Source organism: Netta rufina (genome assembly GCF_964035555.1).
Source record: "Netta rufina genome assembly, chromosome: 17".
In the NCBI taxonomy this organism is placed as follows: domain Eukaryota; kingdom Metazoa; phylum Chordata; class Aves; order Anseriformes; family Anatidae; genus Netta; species Netta rufina.
Window position 1 is genome coordinate 5,636,667 of NC_140141.1, and position 20,222 is coordinate 5,656,888.

Here is a 20,222-nt window from a genome sequence, read left to right on the forward strand (position 1 = left end):
CGCCTTGCCGCTAAAACCGCCCCGACAAAGCCCCGAGCGCGCCTCCTCGCCGCCCCCGCACCGAGAGAGATCCGGGAGGCCAGAACAGCCCCCCGCAGCCACCTCAGGAACGAGCCGCTCTCCCCGTCCTCCCCACCTTCCGCCCTCACCCAAGATGGCCGCGGCCAGGGGGCGGCCCGCGGGGGCGGGGAGCCACGCCCCGTCCGGCGGCTGAGCGGCCCCGCCCGCCCGCAGCGCCGCCGGGCTCCGCGCCGCCGCCATGGTGAGGCCCGGGCCGGGGGGGGGGCAGGGGGGAGCGGGGAGGGGGGGGCTCGTCCCCTGAGGGGATGGCGCGGAGGGCGCGGAGGGCCGGGGGCTGCGCTGACGCGGCGGGCTGCGTGTGCTTGTCCCCGCAGTTCTCCTTCAACATGTTCGACCACCCGATCCCCCGCGTGTTCCAGAACCGCTTCTCCACGCAGTACCGCTGCTTCTCCGTGTCCATGCTGGCCGGGCCGAATGACAGGTCAGATGTGGAGAAAGGCGGGAAGAGTATGTGCCTGTTTTCTTCTGACTACTGCAGGGGCGGGCCCGGGGGGCTGCTCCCGGCGGGGGGGAGCCGGGGGACGAGGAGGAGGAGGAGGAGGAGGAGGAGGAGGAAGGCTCGGCTCTCTCGGACCGCTCTGTTACAGCTTACCGAGCAGCGGGTCCTGGCCTGTGAGCGTTAGCAGGCACTTCGCTGTTTGTTGTCAAAGTCTCTTGGCCAATTCCTGGCCCCGCGGTGAGCTGTGGGAGCTTACACCGTAACGTCTCGTTGCCCCATCCTCGTTGCAGCTCACCGAGCTCGCACAAAGCAAATAGATCGGCCCGCTGGGTGTCGGGCTGTCGGGATAACGCGGTGTTGTTCAGAGCTGGCATTCTTCAATCGATTGAGCACAAACAATTATCTCTAGGAAGCACTTCCTTCAGTACCACAGCTTGTAAAACCCTGCATTCCCTTACTTGTGATTAAATTCTGAAATCTCCAGGCTAGCAGATACACTCGTGACTGATTCTGCTGGAATCTCTGGCTCAAAAATGAGCTTACGGGAGTTTCTATAACAAATGTAACCCTAGGTGATGTAGTAATAAAATAGTGTGTAAGCTTATCTTTATACAGCTGTAATTTTCCTAATTTTACTTTCGTTTTCATTTCTGCAGTAATTATGCCACCCTCTGCTCTGGATCAACTCAGTAAGTGAATATTTTGTTCTGGAATAACACTGTTAGAAATATGAGTAAAAGCATAAGCAAATACCACAGTTGTTTAGTTACCTATTTGAATCCAATCTAAATTGAGATTATGAGACTAAGTTACTCAAAAAATGTATTTAGGAGGAATTTTATTTTTCAGAATTAAAGGAGTGGAGGAAGGCTGTCTGAGTACAGACAACTGAAGCATCAGCCTGCCTGAGATGTGAATCAATACTTATTAAGTATTAATGGCATACTCAGTATAATAGTTAGTCCAGTGGATTCTTAACCTCAATCTGCTTTGCCTGGATGCTGCTGTCTGAAACAAAATTCTGTCTTCAAAAAACAATAAGTGAAAAATGAACTTTGAAAGTAGGGTTAATGGTGTTTACTTGGCTCTTTAGCTAAGGCTTTTTCCCCCCTCTGAGTTTTAGTATTAACTCACTTCTCACAGTGATTCTAATAGGTCAGGATCTATTCTTAAAATAGTCAGGGATGTTAGTATAGGTAGGAACTAACCGATAACAACACAAGGGCATAGCAATAATAGATTCCTCTGCAAATACCCATCTCTGAGCTTGGGAAAACATTGAAGAGGCACTTAAAGCTTGAAGTGCAATGACAATACAGTATTCAGGTATCTCCAAAAGTACAAATCCAGGAGAGAATGAAGTTGGAATAATGGTGGTGTGGGGGGGAAATCCTCTCTTTTCCTGTGGCCCGTACTTTTGCTAGTGTTCAATCTCTGAAAACTTCAGAAATGTGCTAGTAGCTTCTAGCAAATATTTTTTCTCCTCTCTTGCCAGGCCGACTTAATATTACTTACCCGATGCTATTTAAGCTGACGAATAAAAATTCAGACCGAATGACACACTGTGGAGTGCTTGAGTTTGTGGCTGATGAGGGCATATGTTACCTGCCACACTGGGTGAGTTGTCTTGTGCTGAACTGTCAAAACCTGAAGAGCAGGATTAATGAGTTGCCAGTGTAACATTAAAGAGGCATAATTTTCTTGAAATTGCATGTCTTTGCTAGTAATGTCCATAAAGCAGCTTTCAGTCACAGCTCAGGTTTCCCTCAGTGGGAGTTTAACCAAGTATGCAAAGCAGGTTGCTATTTAAGCTGCACTTGACTGTTTTCTTCCTGAAATTAAGACTTCAAAAACTGGTGCATTTCAGGGAAGATGGTGGCCCTGGCAAATATAAGTAAAGAGAATATATAGGGCTTTTTCAAACTAAAATAACAAATAAATATAAAGGAAAGAGAATTAAAGACATCAGTAGTGTTAATGTACTGGTTTATGTCTTTGTTTTTATTCTTGCAGATGATGCAGAACTTGCTGCTGGAAGAGGGAGGCCTGGTACAAGTGGAGAGTGTTAATCTTCAAGTTGCCACTTACTCGAAATTTCAGCCACAGAGTCCTGATTTTCTTGACATCACCAACCCCAAAGCTGTGTATCCTTTCTATTCAACAGTGGAGCAGAGAATGGAGGTTTTCTCCCAAATTGTAATGATGCAGAGCTAGCTTTTCAGACATGGCTCGTGCTTTTCCAGTAATAGGTAACTACTACTGCTCTTTCCGAAAACAAAAATCGGGGAGAGCTTATGTTGCAGACTGCCGGCACAAAGCATAGCCTGGAGTGTGAAGAAACGTAAATCTCAGCTGAAAGTTCAAAGAGTTTAAGCGGCTGTTAGACCATGTCCAGAAAGACTTGTACACCTTGATGTTTATTAAAAGGCTGTCTGTGTGCTGATAACTTTTAAGCCATGTTTGAGAGACCACAAATCAAGAGTTCTGTAACATAGTAACTTGAAAGCTTTGACGTTTCACTGAAAACAAACAGTTCATCTTAACATACTCCAAAGATTAGAGAATGCATTGAGAAACTTTGCTTGTCTAACTACTGGGGACGTTATTGCCATCAACTACAATGAGAAGGTATGGCATACAACTCCATTCCACTTAGATTTCCTCTAGATAACACCGATTTGATGAAACAAATTCTGTCCAATGTAAAGTTCTTTGTATTTCAGTAGATTGTGACCACTTTAAAATCTATTCACAACATGTAGTCATAGTTGAGTATTAGTAGGTAAAGCTGCTGGCAGCACACGCACATTTGATCATTTGGGAGACTAAGCACAATTGTTGAATGTTGGTGCTTGACTCATCAGCATGGAGCTGTGCAACATTGTTGACAAGTGATCCCAGACGGTAGATTTCACAATCAGTTTTCCGTTGGAGAAAAAAGGGGGTCAGTTATGTCCTCTTCCGAGCTGATGTTTAACTACTAGTTTTTGGCTCATGAGTGGAAAAAAATATAATGCTGTTGAAATTCTTAAAAATCATGGGACAGAAATTAGCCTGAATCCAAAATTTAACTTCAAACATGCATATTAAGGTACAGTAAGAGTTCAGGAAGAGATAGGTTCTCTAGCTCCAACAAAATAGCAATCATACTTAAATTTAGATCTTTGTTGTTGTATTCTTTTAGAGGCATTTTTTTTCTGCAGAGAAAGTCTTAGCATTAGTTTTCTTATATGTAAGTTGAACTCCTTTGCACATTTTTAGATGGACAATCTTAAAATATTTATCATAATTGTTTCAGATCTACGAGCTTCGGGTAATGGAGACCAAACCAGATAAGGCTGTGTCCATCATAGAATGTGATATGAATGTAAGTTAAAACTGTTGTGGGAAGTCTGGTTTTACTGTGTCATCCCCAAAGGAGAGGGCATCTTGCTCACTGATAGCACTGCACACCAAACACGTCTGGTGCTGCAGGAAAGGCAGAATCAGATGGGATAGGGAGGGCACTCCATGTACCCTTGTAACCACGCCTCAGGTCTCTGATCATGATCTGCACTTCATGTACCATCAGGTGACTTCAGCGTCTGGAATTTCATGTTTAGATTCGACATGTTTTACAATCCATAGAGTCTTATTTAAGAGCCTGTCTTGATTAAATCTCCAGTGGCACTGGGTGCTGTTTTACTGGTCTGTTTCAATTGCATGCTAAGATTCATCCCTGGGAGGCTTATTGTGGTGGTGTTTTTTGCTTTTTTTTTTTTTTTTTTTTTTTTTCCAAACTAAAATAACAAATATTTAGGTTCTTCCTAGTTCTTTCTAGATTAAAATGGAGCATTAGTTTGTGAAGTTTTGATGAATAATAGTATATAGCATATGATTAAGAGAGAAATACCAGTCATGCTTATTTATCCTACTTAAATAGGTGGATTTTGATGCTCCTTTGGGGTACAAAGAACCGGAAAGAAGTGCACAACATGAAGATACCGCAGTAAGTTAACCTACTGTTTTACAAAATGCATTCACTAGTAATCTGCCTCAGTTGTGATGGAGCAGTGAGCACCAACATATTTTTTTCCCCGAAACGCTTTGCTAAGACTAAGCTGTACCGATCAGTTGCTTTTTGCTTCGTTGATGGTTGTTTAACAACTGTTGATTTTTGGAAATAGTTTTTTTTTTTTTCTAAAGTTTTGTTTGTTAAGAAGTATAAAGAACAGTTTTCATTTGTTTTTCCTATCACAATATGAACACAATGAAGTAACTTGTTTTTTCCCTCACAGGATGTTGAAGCAGACCACAGTGGATATGTGAGTGACGTAGGATTTCGTGTAAGTGCTCTATGCTCTATTCTGAGTGTTGTGAAACCATGAGGGAAGGGTGTTCCAAACAACTGCCAAATACCAGTACCTCAAAGAACTCTTATAGGTGTGGTTGTTATTAATTGGCAAGTGTCTGTAACTGTTTTGTGGTGTTTACAGCCAGAAATGGTGTGGCTTGCTGTCCTTAATAGGCCAGTCGATAAACAGATGACTGAGATGTACACCTATAGCCAGGGTTTATCAGCTTATTGTATGTACTTTGAATAGAAAGAAACATACTGACTAAAATAAATAAAAGTGATGGTGAGATTTTCACAGAATGCGATATCTCTGTACAGTGTGCTTTCAGATACAAGATACCATTAAATTAAAACCCTTATTTGTGTACATAGGCATTCTCTGGTTCTGGGAACAGATTGGATGGCAAGAAGAAAGGTGTTGAGCCTAGTCCATCACCAATTAAACCAGGAGATATTCGAAGGTATGTCTTTTTCAATCAGTTGTCAGCAAGTGAAGAATCTGTGTTTGAGTGTATTTTTTTTTATGTTCCTACAATATAAACAAGTTAATTTCCTTAAAGGTTTGCATTTAAAAATACCCAGTCTTGCTTTTTAGACTGTGACTTCCCTAACTACTTAAGGTGCAGATTCTAAGTTAATAAATATTGCCAAAACTTTCTTAACTCTGGTTCTGGAGAAGAAGATAAGAGGGAAAAGGCAGCAGGTATTGACTGGACTGGTGGGCTGGACTGAGTGATGCACAGAGTTCCTGTTAATTTTCTAATGTGAAATCTTTTTCTGAGATGAGTGGGTAACCAGTGCCAAGCTGTGCCTTTTTGCAAAAGCTTCTAAATTCAGGCTTAATGGAAGTGCGCAGGGATGTGTTTCTGTGTTATCATGTATGCGTGTCATAATAAAACTTGAACTCTTTTGGAAAAGGGTGTCCCTGGCCCCATGGAAACCACAGGCTATGTATAAACATGCCTACAGTCAACCTCCTACATCAGCTCCAGTTTCTCATTACTTACTTTATGTACCGTATGCCTGCCTTTAGGAAATAATTCAGTGGTTTAAATCTGGAATAACTTGTAATGAAAATTTTGCAGCCAGTATTAGCACAGTGTTGAAAGGCATAGGATAGGTCTCGCTGTGTTCCATATCACGTTTCACTGAAGGTAGGTGTAACATTTCTTCTTTCATAATGTATTTATGCTGCTTTTCCAGAGGAATACCCAACTATGACTTCAAGATTGGTAGAATCACGTTCATTAGAAACTCACGTCCACTCGTTAAGAAAGTTGAAGAGGTAAGTGAGGTTGGATCCTGCCAAATCTGCACAGTTAGAACATTCAAGCCATTGCCCAAATGTCTGATTTCCCTCTCCATACTTGATTTTTCCCAGCGTACTTCTGTTAAAAAGCAGCATTAGTGAGTTTGGTTTAGATGAAAACAACCTCCAATGTCCTTGTTTGCTGATGTAAGATAGGACCAATATAAATTTAGTAAGTCAGAGAATACTTGTTCCAAGCAGGTGAAAGGTCACAGAAGTGCTCATGTTTTATTTCCAGGAAAAAAGTGATTATTATATAGATTAAGAATGTGAAAGGTATAGAGTGTTTTGCTGCTGTGATGGAGCATTCTTTATAATGATCATTCAGCTTTGATCATGCATAAGCAGAGAGCAAAGAGATAACAATCTTTTTCTTCTCTCCTTTATCCAGGATGAATCTGGAAGTCGGTTTATTGCCTTTTCAGGAGAAGGCCAGTCCCTGCGCAAAAAGGGAAGAAAGCCCTAAGTTGTGTAACCATCAGACAGTTAGGAGGAAAATAAAATAACAATTGCAGCATAATGGATCTTAGTTATTGCAGTTGCAACACAGGAACACTGTGCTGTCAGACTGTCTTAATTTTCAGTTGAAAATTAAGTTCTAGGAATTCTGAAGCGGTCCTTTGTATGTGTTGTAAAGAGGGAAAGCGTATCTTGGATGGAGCTGAGAAGGAAAACCAAGCAGTTCTACCTTGCTAAAAGGTCTGATTGTTAGAGTACATCCTACCCTCTTATATCCTGAGTGATGATGGTCTCCTGTTGCTCTGTGCTTGATATTTTCCTCTATCTAAGTTTTGCCACAATTTCAGGTAAGCTTTTTGGTGTGGTGCAAATGAAGTCTAACACTTAGGCGTGCAGGGAGTCTCTTTGATCTTAGCTTCAGGTGTTGGGTTACGATGCAGCCTAAGAAATCCCAGGCTCTGACACGGACCCCTGTAATTGCTTTTTATATTTATAATTAATAACATGCCATGTAATAGTTGAGATACCGTAACCTGTTGTAGGAAATTGATGGCAGGCGTAGGGAGAGGCAGGACCTGGCTGTCTGCCCGAGGACACAGAGCCCTGCCTGCAGGAACCTCGCTGCCACCACACCCGGGGGGGGCGGGTAGCCGAGTAAAACCGCCAAACTCTGCTCTTTCCTCGGTCGCGGCTTGAATCCTGGAGTAAAGGTTCCTCGATACCCACCGTGTGCCCGCCTGCTGTGCTGATTTCCCGGCTGGGGGGGGGTGGCGGTGGCGGGACCGGGCCGAGAGCGGCCTCGAACCCGCGGCCCGGGGAGCGGGGCGGGGGGGGGGGGGGGGGCGGTCACGTGCCCGAGCGCGGGCGGGGCGGAGACGGGGGGGGGGGTGGCAGCATGGCCGGCGGCGGCAGCTGGAGGGTGAGAGGGGCCGGGGGGAACCGGGGGGGGCTCGGGGGGGGCTGTGCCGGTCCCGGCTGACTCCCCCCGGTCCCCCCGCAGCCTCCGCGGTCGTGCGAGGATTACTGGTGGGAGTGGCGGCACTGCCGCGGGCTGCGCCACGCCTTCCACCACTACTACGCGCACGGGCAGCTGCCGGCCTGCGCCCGCTGGCGGGACGATTACACCGCCTGCCGCGCCTGGGAGAGCGCCCGCGCCGCCGCCGCGCAGGTACCGCCCGGCACCGGGCCCCCGCGCTGCATTGCCCGGTGTCCTCGGCGTGAGAGCAGAGGGCCCAGCGCGGTGCCCGTGCTGTTTGTGCCTCTCTTTCAGGAAGCGCTGTGCAAGAGCGAAAGAGCCCGGGTGGAGGAGAAGCAGAAATATGCCCCGGTGTGGACCTTCAGGAAGAGCCCGCCGCCAGACTGGTACCTGCCGCTCGACCAGGACAGCCCCAAGTGATGCGGCAGCTTCGCCAGGTTTGGGCCTTACGTGACATACAGTGCTCATCTGTCCTGCTTTTTAATTTTAACCTGCATTTCATCAAAATTACACAGTTGTAGCTCTGCCCTGTATAGCTGAGCTGTCCACCAGTACTTTAGCACTCATTCAAAAATACTCAAAATTAAAAAAACACCCACTTTTTTCTTTTTTTTTTTTTTTTTTTTTTTTTTTTTTACAAGTGAGGTGTTTTATTTTAGTCTTTTACTACTGTCATGCTTTAGGATCTCATCTCAGCAACACAGCAGGAAACTCTTAGGTTAGCAGCTCCTCTTCCCCAGCACGCCTGGCGTTGCACACTGTTGGAACATGCCTGCCAGATGGGAAAATAAAAACAGGCCGGGACTCCTCCCTGCCAGTTCAGGACACAGCCACTGGCATTTAAAAGGCTCTACCTAGATTCAGTACTGTGGTTATTAAGAGTTTCAGACACAGTGGGACAATGTTGCAGACCCTGAAACATGCCTGTTGTTGGGGAACTGCTCTCGAACAATAAAGCCTGTGTTCTTTTTAAATATGTCTATGGCAGTATTCAAATTACTACAGGAAATAAAGGTTCAAATGACTGAAGCGAGATCTGGTTTTAGGGAAAATGCTATTAGAGACTTAATGCACTCTTTACAAGGACATAATAATAATAAAAAAGAAGCTAATTTTTGCTTTGGCAAGGTACATTTTCCATCAGTTTTTCCTCTATTATATGCAAAACCACTGAAATTTGAAGCAGAGAAAGGCTGTAAACAGTCAGCTACTGCCTCCCTGCTAAGCTCATAGCCTCTGTTGTGATGACATTCTTTCACCGCGCTAGTCTTTGTAGTTACGGTTTGCGTAGAACAAAAATGGTGCTGCTCAGGAGCACAAGGAAAGATGAGATACAAGGCCAGAAAGAGAAAACAGTGAAATACTTGTTTGCCTTGGTCTAATATGGCATAAATTTAAAGTAGATTAGCTCTGTTGAATGTTTTATTCCATATGTTGCCAGTTTAAAAACAACACCAGCAGACACTTCATGGATATTCTGTTCCATGTTTTTTCACCATCGCATACCTACAGTGTTTTAACGTGCAGAAAGAATTAATTCTCATTCTGTTCTTTCCTTTTTCAGTTGGCCAAGCAGCTTATGCTGGATGAACAATAAACTCTTCTGTCACTGTGTGTACACTTTGGTGATATCGATGCATTTTCCTTCGGGAGGATCGTACCCAGGAAGTGGTGGGGTATAATTAGGTCCATCTCTCTCAAAGGGGAAAAGCCCCTCGTCTCGTCTGATCGCTGCCTGATAGAGCTCTTCAGATTCAAGGCGCAGTTCCTTTAGTGCCTCTTGTTGGGCTTCTACAAGGCTCCGAATTGCTTGCTTTTCTGCCCTGTCTTGGCTCTGCTTATACGCAGACCACTTTTTCATAAGTAAAACTCTTCTTTCTGTCTCCTCAAATGACAGAGGGGGAAGACTTCGCACCCTGTTGAAGAGTAAACATAGTATTGTAATAGAGAAATGGCCTGCAACTGCAACCTGAAAAGCAAATCACCAAAACCAGCACACAAACAAAATAATATGTTTTAAAAACATAATACATTTCTTTCCTGCAATGTCTGTCTTGGAAGTTTTCCAAGGCCTTTCAAAACAAGACATTCACTTGACTATTTTTTTCAGTACTTTTAGCAGGAGCAAATACAAATTGCTTTCCACATTTTTGTCTTAGCAGAAGTCAGTAACATTTTATATAAAGGCTGGCACTATACTGCAGATTTGCAAGAAAGATATTAGAAGTGTGTTTGCACCACAAATGCAAGCTCACGCTGACAGCGTTAGTTACCTGCTGTTATCTGAGAACTTAAGTGGTGTTTCAAAATCCTCAATTGGAATTAACTCTGGGGCAGCTTTTTCCAACTTTTTGATCTTCTTTTTCATACGATCCTTCTGTGCTTGCTCTCTCTTTATATCCACCTTCTTTTTTTTCTTTGGCTGTGCTCTGGCGAGATAAATAATTACATAAGCAGAAGAAGATGCTCTGTCACTGCATTCAACACAAGCAACTTTCATATCCACTTCACCATCTGAAGAACTGTCCCTTCCCAGAGCTTTACTTGGTCCCTAATAGAAATTTTAGCTTTATTCAAGTAATAGAGTTTCTATGAGACAGTCATATGTCCTGTGAGACATTCTGCAAACAGAGCTGTACCAGCCTGAGAAGAGCAACCTAAAGGGCTGTTCTAGAAGTCAGAATGCTTTAGGAAGTTCCAGAAAAGTAGAACTGGAATTGGTTCCAACTAGCTCACAGTGCAGCAGGGCACACAACATGTTTACAAATATTCCTGTTATCTCACGTTAAAGAAGGCTCTGAGAGGGTGGTTGTAGACATCCTTTTAAAACTTCCACCTTTGGAACCAAACTCAGGACACAGGTATTTCTCTACTGCTGTATGTAACACACAAACCCACTATGTGCAAGATAACACATGCCACGCTCCACCAACACAGACATGGGGGTTATTGTTCCTGCTTTGCAGATTGGAACTCTGAGGTACTACATTTACAGGGTGGCCAGTAATTTATTCTGTGCCACTGCACGAACCAGCTCTGGAATGCAGAAATGCCCAGTTCCCAGTTCAGTGTTCAGCTGTCTAGCACAGGCCACGTTACCTCCACAACACTGCAAACCTGCAGATGCACGAATAGCCTTTGGGGTGTGAAATGGTCTCTCTCAGGGTAGTGGCTCGCTAGAAGGCTTTTAAACCTAATTGCATCAGAACAAAACACCGATACCAAAATGTAATATACATTGATGTGGGCTGTCTAGCACAGCACCTTATAATTAAGTATTTTCAGTTCAGCTGGGCTTTTTTTTCCAATGCTGCTCAAAAGGGAGTTTTGGAGCACAGCTTGAATCTGAACATTTCCACTTGTGTTCTGTCATTGAAGAAGCAAATACAGCTTCCCACAAGCATAAAGCAATAACTATTACGTAGGCTACCATTAATCCACTCTCAAGAGGCCACCAGCTCTAACTACTACATATAATATCTTCAGTGCAAACATCTATATTTAAAAATTAATTTGGAATTGGAAAAAATTACATTCCCTAAGGGGAATTACATTCCATCCTAAGGATGCAAGCAATTCTATGCAACTCAGCGACAACTGCACTCACCTCACGGGGAGGGATGCCCTGACCGCCAGCAGGGAGGTCTCCCAGTGACTTCCTCGAAGCTGCACCGCCTGGGGCAGCCAGCAACTAGAGAAGAAAAAGAAACGTAAAGAAAGCAGGAGGAGAAGCTGAATTCGGTCACGTTAATTGAAACCATAAGAAATGCTTGTTAGTTGTGCGCTACAATAATGAATTTCTAGTCTCCTACTATTTATTTCACTACAATACATAGCATCAGCGTAGAAATGACACTCTTCAGTGAGGTAACTAAACCCCAAATTTGCGCTTTTTAGTGCTGAGACCGTGCAGGGCACCGAGAGGTGAAACAAAAATTCATTTTACGCCTACGAGCGGCTTTAATTAATCTCGAGCTCAGGCAACGGCCCCAGCCCAGCCCAACCCCAGAAGCCCGGCCGCGGGGGGGGCGGCGCAGCCCCGGGACACCGAGGGAGCCCCGGGGGAGCCAGGCCCGGCCCGGGAGCAGCCCCGGGGCTCGCAGGGCAGCGGCTCCGTCCCCGAGGCCGTGGGGATGCGGCCGGGCCCTACCTGAGCGCGGCGCTGCCGGGCGCTGCCCAGGCCCGGCGGAGCCCCCGGGCCGCCGCCTGCATGGCTCCGTCGCGCTCCGGTCCCGCTCCCGGTTCCGCTCCGCCCGTGCGCTCCCGCGGCTCCACGTTCCGCCCCACAACCGTTCCGCCCCCCGCCTCGGCCGCTCCTCCGGGGCTCGCCGCCTTCCCCCCGGCCCCTCCGTGGAGCCGCCTCCCCGCGCTCCTCCCGCAGCCCCGTGCCCGGCAGGGGGCGCCCTCCGCGCCCCGCCCGGTCCCTCCCCGTCCCTCCCTGAGGGCGGAGCGGCGGCGGCGGCGCCTCCCCCGGCGGCGAGCGGCGCCGGGCGCGCGTGAGGAACGGCGCGGCTCGGCTCGGGGGCCGCTGTTTCCCGCCGGGCCGCTTAGGCGGTTGCCAAGGCGCCGAGTTCCGGCGTTGCCGGGAGCCGCCGGGAGCCGAGCGGGGGATGCGGCCGGGCGGCGGCGGCTGCGGCACGGGCGGCGCCGGGGCATGGAGCGGCGCTGAGGCGGCGCCGGCCGGCGGCGGCGGCGGGGCCGGGCAGAGCGGGCAGAGCGGCGCGGGGCCGCGGCGGTGAGCGGCCGGCCGCTGGGAGCTCCGCACCGCGCCGCTCCGCCGCTCGTTCGGCCGAGGCAGCCCGGGAGGAGCCGCCCTGGGGTCCCGGGGGCGGAGGCCGGCGGGGGGCCCCGGGAGGGAGACAATGAAGCTCCTGAAGCCGACCTGGGTCAACCACAATGGTGAGGGGCGGCGGGGGCAGGTGGCGAGGGGCAGGTGCTGAGGGGGGGGGGGGGGGAGCCCCGGGAGGCCGCTGCAGGGCGGTGGGGGGGGGATTTGGGGGGTGTGTGGGGCCTGTGGGGGCAGCGAGCGGCTGCTGCGGCGGGACGGGGCCGCCCCGTGGTGCCGAGGAGCCGGGCAGCCAAAAGCGAAAGCCTCGAAGATGGCCGAAGGGCTCCTGCCGCCGCCGTGCGGGACGGGGCTCCCCCCAGGGGGCTGAGCTGCGGTCCCTGAGAGCCTCCGGAGCGCGGGGGGGGCCCGGCTGCAGCCCTCGGGGAGTCCCGGGGGCTCGGTGAGGCGGGAGGCTGGGGGTGAGGTGCTGGTGCTGGCAGGGCTGTGTCCCCCTCCGTGGGGTGCCCGGTGCGAGGCAGGCTGCGTTACGGCTCGCACTGCTTGCGGAGGGATTCCCGAGCAGGTCCTGGGTTAGCAGGGAGATGAAATCCCGTGTGAGGGGCTCGCTTCTCTTCATGCAAGTTTTATCCTCGGGTTCACGCGCACAGCTCCAGCTCGGCTGCCTGTTTTTATATCACGGCAAATGTCAGTGGCACGGCTCAGGTGGCCGATTCATATCTAGCATAAGGCTGAGCGGGAGGCCAGCTTATTCAAGCTGCAGAAATGTGCTTTGAGTTAAAAACCACAGATGCAACTTTACAGCTGGCCCTGTATGCTGTATTGTCTTCGTGATCGTGCTGCAGGTTTAAGAACTTCAGCCTAAAGTTGAAATTTCCATGCATCTTTACTTGAACTACTCTCCATGGGCCATAACGAACCTAGCCTTTTAATGGAAAGCAGTGGTGGACTGGAAAAAAGTGGAAGTGCTTTCTCTGAAGTGTTCCTTACATTTTTACTTGGTTAATCTAAATGAATGCAACACTTGCATCTTGATCTTTGGCTGCTTGTCTGCAGGCTGTCCTCTGTCTCTCTGGAGCCTGGTTATGAGCATCTGGATAAAACCTTTGGCCTAAGTCTTTGCAGATCACAGCTTAGTAGACCTATAACTTCTCTCCTTACTTCTTTAATGTGTGTACCTTTTAGTAGGTATGTATCTGAGGCGTATAGCAGTTTTCAGTATTCTGTTCATCAGCTTGTGAATTGTAGAAAAGCATCTTCTGCCAAGCAATTTGCAGTTAAGTTCCATTTATAAAGGCTCATGATACTTTCTTTTAATGGATAATGCTGTAGACAGGGCTGTGGTAGTCCCAGATCTTGTGTTTCTGCCACTGTCCTGCTGGGATGAGTTTGGGCAAGTTGCTTTGTTTTGTAGGTGATGAAACTATGACAGACATTCATCAGTGGCTTCATTTCTAAAATGCTTTAAGGTCTGCTAACACAGGACTACATAATATTCATGCCTTCTTACACGTGGGGCAAGGAGTGCAGAATAAAAAGGGTGAGCTTAGTCAGCCGATTTTAACATACCCAGGTTCCAGGTCCTGCAGGGCTGGCTGCACAGAAGCTGTACCCATCGCTTTTCATGGGCCTACATATTTGCTCTGATACTTCCCTAGAGACAGGGTCCATACTTATGCTGCAGACTCCTTGTTGGTAGCCCTTACTCTTTTTGTTTTCCCCGCTGTCAGAAGAGGTTGCTTCACTGGTGTTGGTACAGGAGCAAGCGTCCAGATCACGAGTGGCTTCTCCGTGCGTGGGTTCATTGCTGCCATTCCTACCTCTTCTTCCCCCAATTCAGTTTTGGCATTTGTACGTTACTGAACTGGCAAGAACCAGTCTGATGATGCTCACAGGCATACAGTCTCTGTGAGATAGTCGACAACAGAAGTCGGTGTTGTAGCAAGTAAGTTCAATGCACCTGGGATTCTCATGCTTCTCAGCTGAGACACTGCATTTACTAGAAAAGCACTTTAGCACATTTCAGCTCTACTGGCTTTTGTCTTGGAGTTCTTAATGTTGCTTTGTGTGAGTACTTATTGGAAATAGTTCTTCTTCAAATGGATTTTCTGTAAGCTTTTCACACTATTAATGTGAGCTTATTGCATGAAATTCTAATCGTTGTGTTCATCTCCTCAGTGTTTCTTTGACTTGGAGCAGGAAAGAATATTGATAAGTGCAGTCTAATGGGGGGGGGGGAAGGGGGCACAACTGTAAGGTGCAAGTTGTGTGGCTTGGTTCTCCTTCCATTCAGTACCGCTATTGCATCGCACATCCAACAGTTGGATGTACAGATTTGGCACACAGGTTTTTGAGGGCCCTGGTCTTTGATGATGACAAATGCTTAGCCCTACTGGAAAGGAAGTCCCATGCAGTTCCAGGAAACTCTCGCAAACCCTAAGGTGTTGTTGGTGTGTAACAACTTGCAGAAATTGGAGCCTGCTTTTGTTTAAATACAGGCATAGAGTTTATTATCTCTTCAAGCTGTAATGGTGGAATGTAAATATTTAAATTGATATGTGAGTCATGGTGGATGTTGTATCTGAGACGGGCTGGAAGCAAAATAAATAGAAGCTCATTCATGTCATGGTAAAAATTCATATGAAGTAGTCATTTTATTTTATTGATCACAGCCTGGAGTTAAAAACCAAACAAGTATATCATATGTGTTTGGGTTCTTAAAGCAAAGAATCCAACAGGACATCTGGGCTGTCAGAAGGTGTTCTGGTTTTAATGGACCTGGTTTGCTTCCTCATGCAATGTGATGTTGGGAACTTCAATAACATCAACTAAATGTTTTAGAAACTATGACAAGAAGGGGGGGGAAAACATCTTAAAATACACTTAAAACTTAATGTTACTATTTAACCATCACTTATATTTTGTTTTGATGCTTAATTACTGGTGTGAAATTCAAAACTTCTTCTATTACAAGCATGGGACAGCATTCAGTCAGTTTTGAAGAGGGACCTGGTGCCTTGTGGTTCATTTCAGCAGGATCTAACAGCGTAATCAGATAAGGACATGGACCCGGGAAAGGAAGCGGTTGCTATTAAATAATGGCTCCTTCTTCGTTACTCTGAGAAAATGAAGGAAATAAGGAAAAACTCCGTATCTGTGATCAATTTATAAACCACAAGTAGCATGGAACAAGTCTTATAGCTTTAACTTGTGACCATTATCCACCACTGTAAATGGCATTGCCTTGATAGCTGTGAAAGGGAGGAAAAGGCTCCCAGATAACGACTGCATCTTGTTGAATTTCTGTCTTGTAATCACGTAATCTTTCCTCTTTCTTCTTAAAATCATTTTAAATCTCTTGATTGATAAAACTGAAAACAAAAGCCTTGGCTTACTTGTGCTGACAGCCTAATTGTTGTTGAACTTAACATCTGTATTTAAGGGATATAGAAAGGCATTAAGGTATTGAACAAACATTGATTTAAAAACATTACAGAATTCCTTTTAGATATTAAAAGAATTGATATAAATTCGTAAGTGTAGCCTTACTAGCAATTCTCTTTTTCAAGACCACATAATCTAATTTAATCAAGACAAGCCCCATGCTTCTTGACAGCCAAGAAGCTGTGAGCACATGCAGCTCTGGGACAGGTTGCTGGAGGATTTTCCTTCCCAGGCCAGTGCGTTTCAGCTCAGTGCCCTTTGCCAGTAACGTGGAAACTTTGAATTGCCACTGAGAACTCCACGTGTGTTTACCTAGTTCTGAACTCGTGAGTATGTCCGTACCAAAAGTGATGTGAAAATTCATGTGGTCTTTGAGCTAAATAGGAAACGGATTTGTTTGTGGCAGCGATGTGCTGCTTTCTGTAGTAAAGCTACAGCTTCTGCCTGGGGGTTAGCCACGGGGTCCAAGTTAGGTGCTGTCCAGCTTGGCTTATAGTACTGTGAGTCTCCTCACTTTCTGGTGCTGAAACACGTGGTGCTGCTGCCTGACAAATGGATGAGAATGATCCTTCTCACGCAGGTGGTAGAAGCTCAGGCTTCTGCATCCAGGAGCTTCTGTTCCCTGCGGACATCCAGAGGTGGCTGCTCGTGCTCACCCAGCAGAGCTGGGAGTGAAGTCCTGGTGCCCCATGGGCCTGAGCTGGTTCACCAGTGGTTGCTTTCCTCTCCGGGTTGCTCGTCACAGCTTAAGCTTATGCCTTCATCCACTTTTTGAAAGTTACAGCTGAACTGGATGAGCACACATGAAAGTGGTGTGGGCCAAAAGCTGTGGGCTCCAAACAGTTGAGCAGTGCTTGTTTAGTTACGTTACCCCTCATCTTGAATCCAAAGCAGTTTGAAATAAAATCCAGATCGGGCTCTAAATAATATTTTGTCCATATCCAGACAATGTATTCTGCTGTGCCAGTATGTGACATGGTCTTTTGCAGTTGGTGTTTGTATTTTGACTAATGCAAAATGTCTGTTAAGGAGAGGGCGTGACAGGCCAAGGCTGTGTGTAGTTGGACAGATTTCCTGTATATGGAGAATGAAAGCATCTTATTTGTAGGAACTCTTGAGAAACCTGGAACTGCAGTTAGTAAGCTAATGTCTCTAGTGAGAAAAATTATGTAGGAGAACTGAAGGAGTCTTGTAGAGGTTGACCAGAACGACCAGCAGTGTGAAACAGCTTTTGTGCAGGGAATGGCCGGGTATGCCTGGGCTCTTCAGGCCAGGAGCAGGAGGACTGAGCTGGAGATACAGTGAATGTGTGTGTAGTTGTGAGTGGCAGAAGCGGGGTGAATGGCAAGTGATTTTTGGCTTACTTTTTTTCTGTACAAGAATTAAGGGGTGTTGAACTAACGGGAGTAGGTACAGGATTCGTGAGGCAGGTGGTTCTTCAGAGCCTGTGGTTGAGCTGTGGGTCTCTGTGTCGGGGGCTGTTGATGATGGTAATTATGGACCTGAGAAATGGCCTGGTGAATTTATAGAACAAAAGGCACTGAATGCAGACATCCTGCCTCTGGTTCAAGAAGTGAAAGTTGCAAATTTCTGGAGCTTGAAGATTCCCCTGGGGAAGAAGCACCGTGTTCTTGCAGTTGTACAGATCCCTGGGGAGTATCTAGTGCTGGTTTCTGAACACAGAGTGCTGGTCCAGAAGGATATTTTCCCTGATGTGGCTAATTTTAGGCTTTTATGGTGAATCTGTATCCAAGTTACCTCTGACTCTGTAAGTAAAGCAATTTGCTAAATATCGTCAGCCCCATTTGTGGATCTGTGCAGAAGCTTTCCCTAGAACAAAGAGGACGGCTGACGTTACTGCTTCTCAAGGCTTGTGCTCCTGAGATAAGGCAGAAATCAGAGATACATGCTAGGTTTAAGACCCAGTAAAGGCAAAATAAAGCTACGTTATGTCAGTAATTTCTGCGAAGCAACAGGTGCAATGACTTATTTCAGTTATTTAGAATGTGTAGCATATCTGTTTTGCATGATTAATGAGAAGCTGGTGTGTCTGTCAGACATGTAACAGTGCATGCTTTGGTCACTGCTGCTGTTTAATGCAGGCTTTTGGGAAGGGGAGAGTGGTAGAATCAGAGCAGATCAGGGAAGAAAGGGTAGAGAGGCAAGCAAGATGTTATATCTGTCAATATATAATTATATTTACTAGAACAAGTCTTCGTGTATGAGACAGCTGCATCTGTTAAACCAATTTTAAATGCACTATTGTTTAACTACGAACTGCCTAAACTCTGAAGCCTCGTTCGTAGCTGCTGTGTTGCCTCTGGAAGTCATAGTTCTGCTTATCAATGTCCCTGTACTGGAGGTGGTTGTTCACACTGACCTGCTGGGGAACGGTTTCCTGTTTCTGTGAATGATCTGTAGGCAAAATGAGTCAGGTCAGTACCTGGCTAAAGACCTTACCTGCTTTTGATAAAGGGCTCGCTGGAGGGAGCGCTGTACTCTCATGTCTGATGGTAGACCAGAGAGTGGAGTAACTTCTTGCTTAAGATTGTTGACAGATTAAAAAGCTAACCTCTTCCACCTGTAAGGTCTACAGAATGACCCGTTTCCATGTCAGTGTGTTAAACTAGTTTAAATGATGCACTGGTTTAATTTAAGTGACCTTCTACATCTTGGGTAGGGCAAAACATTTGCTTCCTGCCTGTGCTTCTCAAAGTGTCCAGCTTAGCCATGTATGTTACATTCAAGTCAGCAGAATAAAAGATAGATTCAAACTCAACAGTCTGAAGAAAAAACACAGCTAAATCTCAGTTTGTGTTTTATGTGGTTTAAAGGACTTGGAAGGAATGCAAGTTGAGTGCCATCTTACTCTAGTTAAGGTCTTTGCTTGGCTGCCTGTAAAAATTTTAAGGGGAATCACATGTCAGTGTTGCAATACAAGTCCAAATTAAATAAATCTTAAAACAAGTCAACATAGAGAAAATACACGAAGCAGAATACGTATCTCTTGAAAGAAGTAAGAAATACTGGGTATTGGGACAAGGGTTTTGTTAGCAGATTAATGTCAAGGAATACAAATGATACAGTCGTAGCATCAAACCACTGGTTGGGTGATCTGGATAAATTCTACAGTGTTATCATTTATGTCCAAACATATGAAGATACAATCCAAGAATTTACATCCATGGGAAAATTACACCAAAGTAGTGTTGGTGTGTGGGTGCTTGTTCTTTTGGCTGTTAGGACAAATTGTCTTCTCTTATACTGACGTGTGTGTGGTCTTGCTTACAGAAGCATTCTGGTTTGTAAATGGTCAGACTGGTGCCAGAAGTTATTTGAATGTGGAAATCATGTGTTCCCTCAAGTAATCCTTGGTATTAGCTTTTTTGATATCATTGAAAGACAGTAAGTTTACTTCTGCCTTCTCCCTTTTCTTTCTGCAAATGTTGAAAGAACAGTGAGCACGCAGGAGAGGGTATAGGATCCGGTGGTCAGAGCAGAATAAGCTGAGAGCAAGGGTTGTCTGGTTTCCAAAGCTGTTCCCCAGCTCTGTTGGCTATTTCTTAGGGCTTAAGTTTTTATAGAACTATTGGTTTTCTTCTGAAAGAAGTCACATCTAGAGAACTGGAGGTTTGAAGAGTAATATTGGAGTTAGTCTTCCTTTTTCTATATGGAAACTATAAAGTTAAAAGTTAGGCTTTGCATAGACATGTTTCGTAACAACAGAATTTTAATTTGAGATGGATAATTATGTGACAAACACATGTGGTCTGTGATTGGAGAGGATTTGGGGGAAAAAAAAATAACCAGAAACCAAAACAAAACTTTCTTCAGGTCGTCAGATAATGAACTGTAGAAACCTGGAAGAAATTCCTTACTCGAATACAATTTAACTTTGTTGGCGCATGTATTGTGGTATTATTTTGCTTTGAGGCATCTGACATATCATTCTGGATTAAGTCTACTTGGTTATCGCTGGTTTGTTAGGGCTTGGTAACTTCCATATACACTTTTAATAGGCTGTCGCTCTTGTCTTCAGGTTGCTTTCAACTCTTAATCAGCTGTATTTCTTACGACTATAGCTTTTGGAAGAAGAAGGTTATTCACTAAGCAGAAGACTTGTGGTTCTGTTGGCATTACTACATTCTTTTGGCTGTAAAACAATTCAGTATGTTCCTTCTTGTTCTCAAATTTCAGGAAAGCCAATATTTTCAGTGGACATTCACCCAGATGGGACCAAGTTTGCAACAGGAGGACAAGGTATATTACATATATATATACATACTGATAGAAGCCAGAATTTTGGGCTGCAATGATCTTTACCTTCACAACACTTTAATCATTCTGTCCCTTTTAAAAACATATCACTTAGATATCTGAAACACAGTTGAT

The 20,222-nt window shown here is 45.8% G+C and overlaps 4 protein-coding genes across 6 annotated transcripts in view; 3 read left to right on the forward strand and 1 right to left on the reverse strand.

Annotated features, from left to right (window-relative positions):
- The first annotated feature begins 149 nt into the window (after positions 1-149).
- On the forward strand, positions 150-7,349 carry UFD1 (ubiquitin recognition factor in ER associated degradation 1). Its single transcript, XM_084297586.1, has 12 exons — positions 150-262; positions 396-528; positions 1,177-1,209; positions 2,016-2,137; positions 2,534-2,664; positions 3,076-3,148; positions 3,819-3,887; positions 4,443-4,508; positions 4,798-4,845; positions 5,229-5,317; positions 6,060-6,141; positions 6,557-7,349. Exons 1-12 carry the CDS (start codon positions 260-262, stop codon positions 6,629-6,631), a joined length of 924 nt encoding a protein of 307 aa, XP_084153712.1. The 5' UTR covers positions 150-259; the 3' UTR covers positions 6,632-7,349.
- Positions 7,350-7,495: 146 nt separating this feature from the next.
- LOC311216015 (synaptic plasticity regulator PANTS) lies at positions 7,496-9,287 on the forward strand. The gene is made up of 4 exons (XM_084297496.1): positions 7,496-7,543; positions 7,625-7,792; positions 7,895-8,037; positions 9,165-9,287. The coding sequence occupies exons 1-3, from the start codon at positions 7,520-7,522 to the stop codon at positions 8,018-8,020; spliced, it is 318 nt and encodes a 105-aa protein (XP_084153622.1). The 5' UTR covers positions 7,496-7,519; the 3' UTR covers positions 8,021-8,037; positions 9,165-9,287.
- Positions 9,010-11,959, reverse strand: MRPL40 (mitochondrial ribosomal protein L40). The gene is made up of 4 exons (XM_084297495.1): positions 11,751-11,959; positions 11,208-11,291; positions 9,874-10,029; positions 9,010-9,516 (listed from the first exon to the last, which is right to left on the reverse strand). The coding sequence occupies exons 1-4, from the start codon at positions 11,810-11,812 to the stop codon at positions 9,207-9,209; spliced, it is 612 nt and encodes a 203-aa protein (XP_084153621.1). The 5' UTR covers positions 11,813-11,959; the 3' UTR covers positions 9,010-9,206.
- A 297-nt stretch (positions 11,960-12,256) lies between these two features.
- Positions 12,257-20,222, forward strand: part of HIRA (histone cell cycle regulator) — a 34,123-nt gene continuing 26,157 nt past the window's right edge. For all 3 annotated transcript variants that reach the window (XR_014618947.1, XM_084297601.1, XM_084297602.1), the window contains exons 1-2: positions 12,257-12,499; positions 20,028-20,090. Coding sequence is in view for 2 of the 3 variants with exons in the window: in XM_084297601.1 (XP_084153727.1) it covers positions 12,463-12,499; positions 20,028-20,090 (100 nt within the window). In the remaining variant the exon portion in view is untranslated. The remainder of the gene's footprint in view (positions 12,500-20,027; positions 20,091-20,222) is intronic.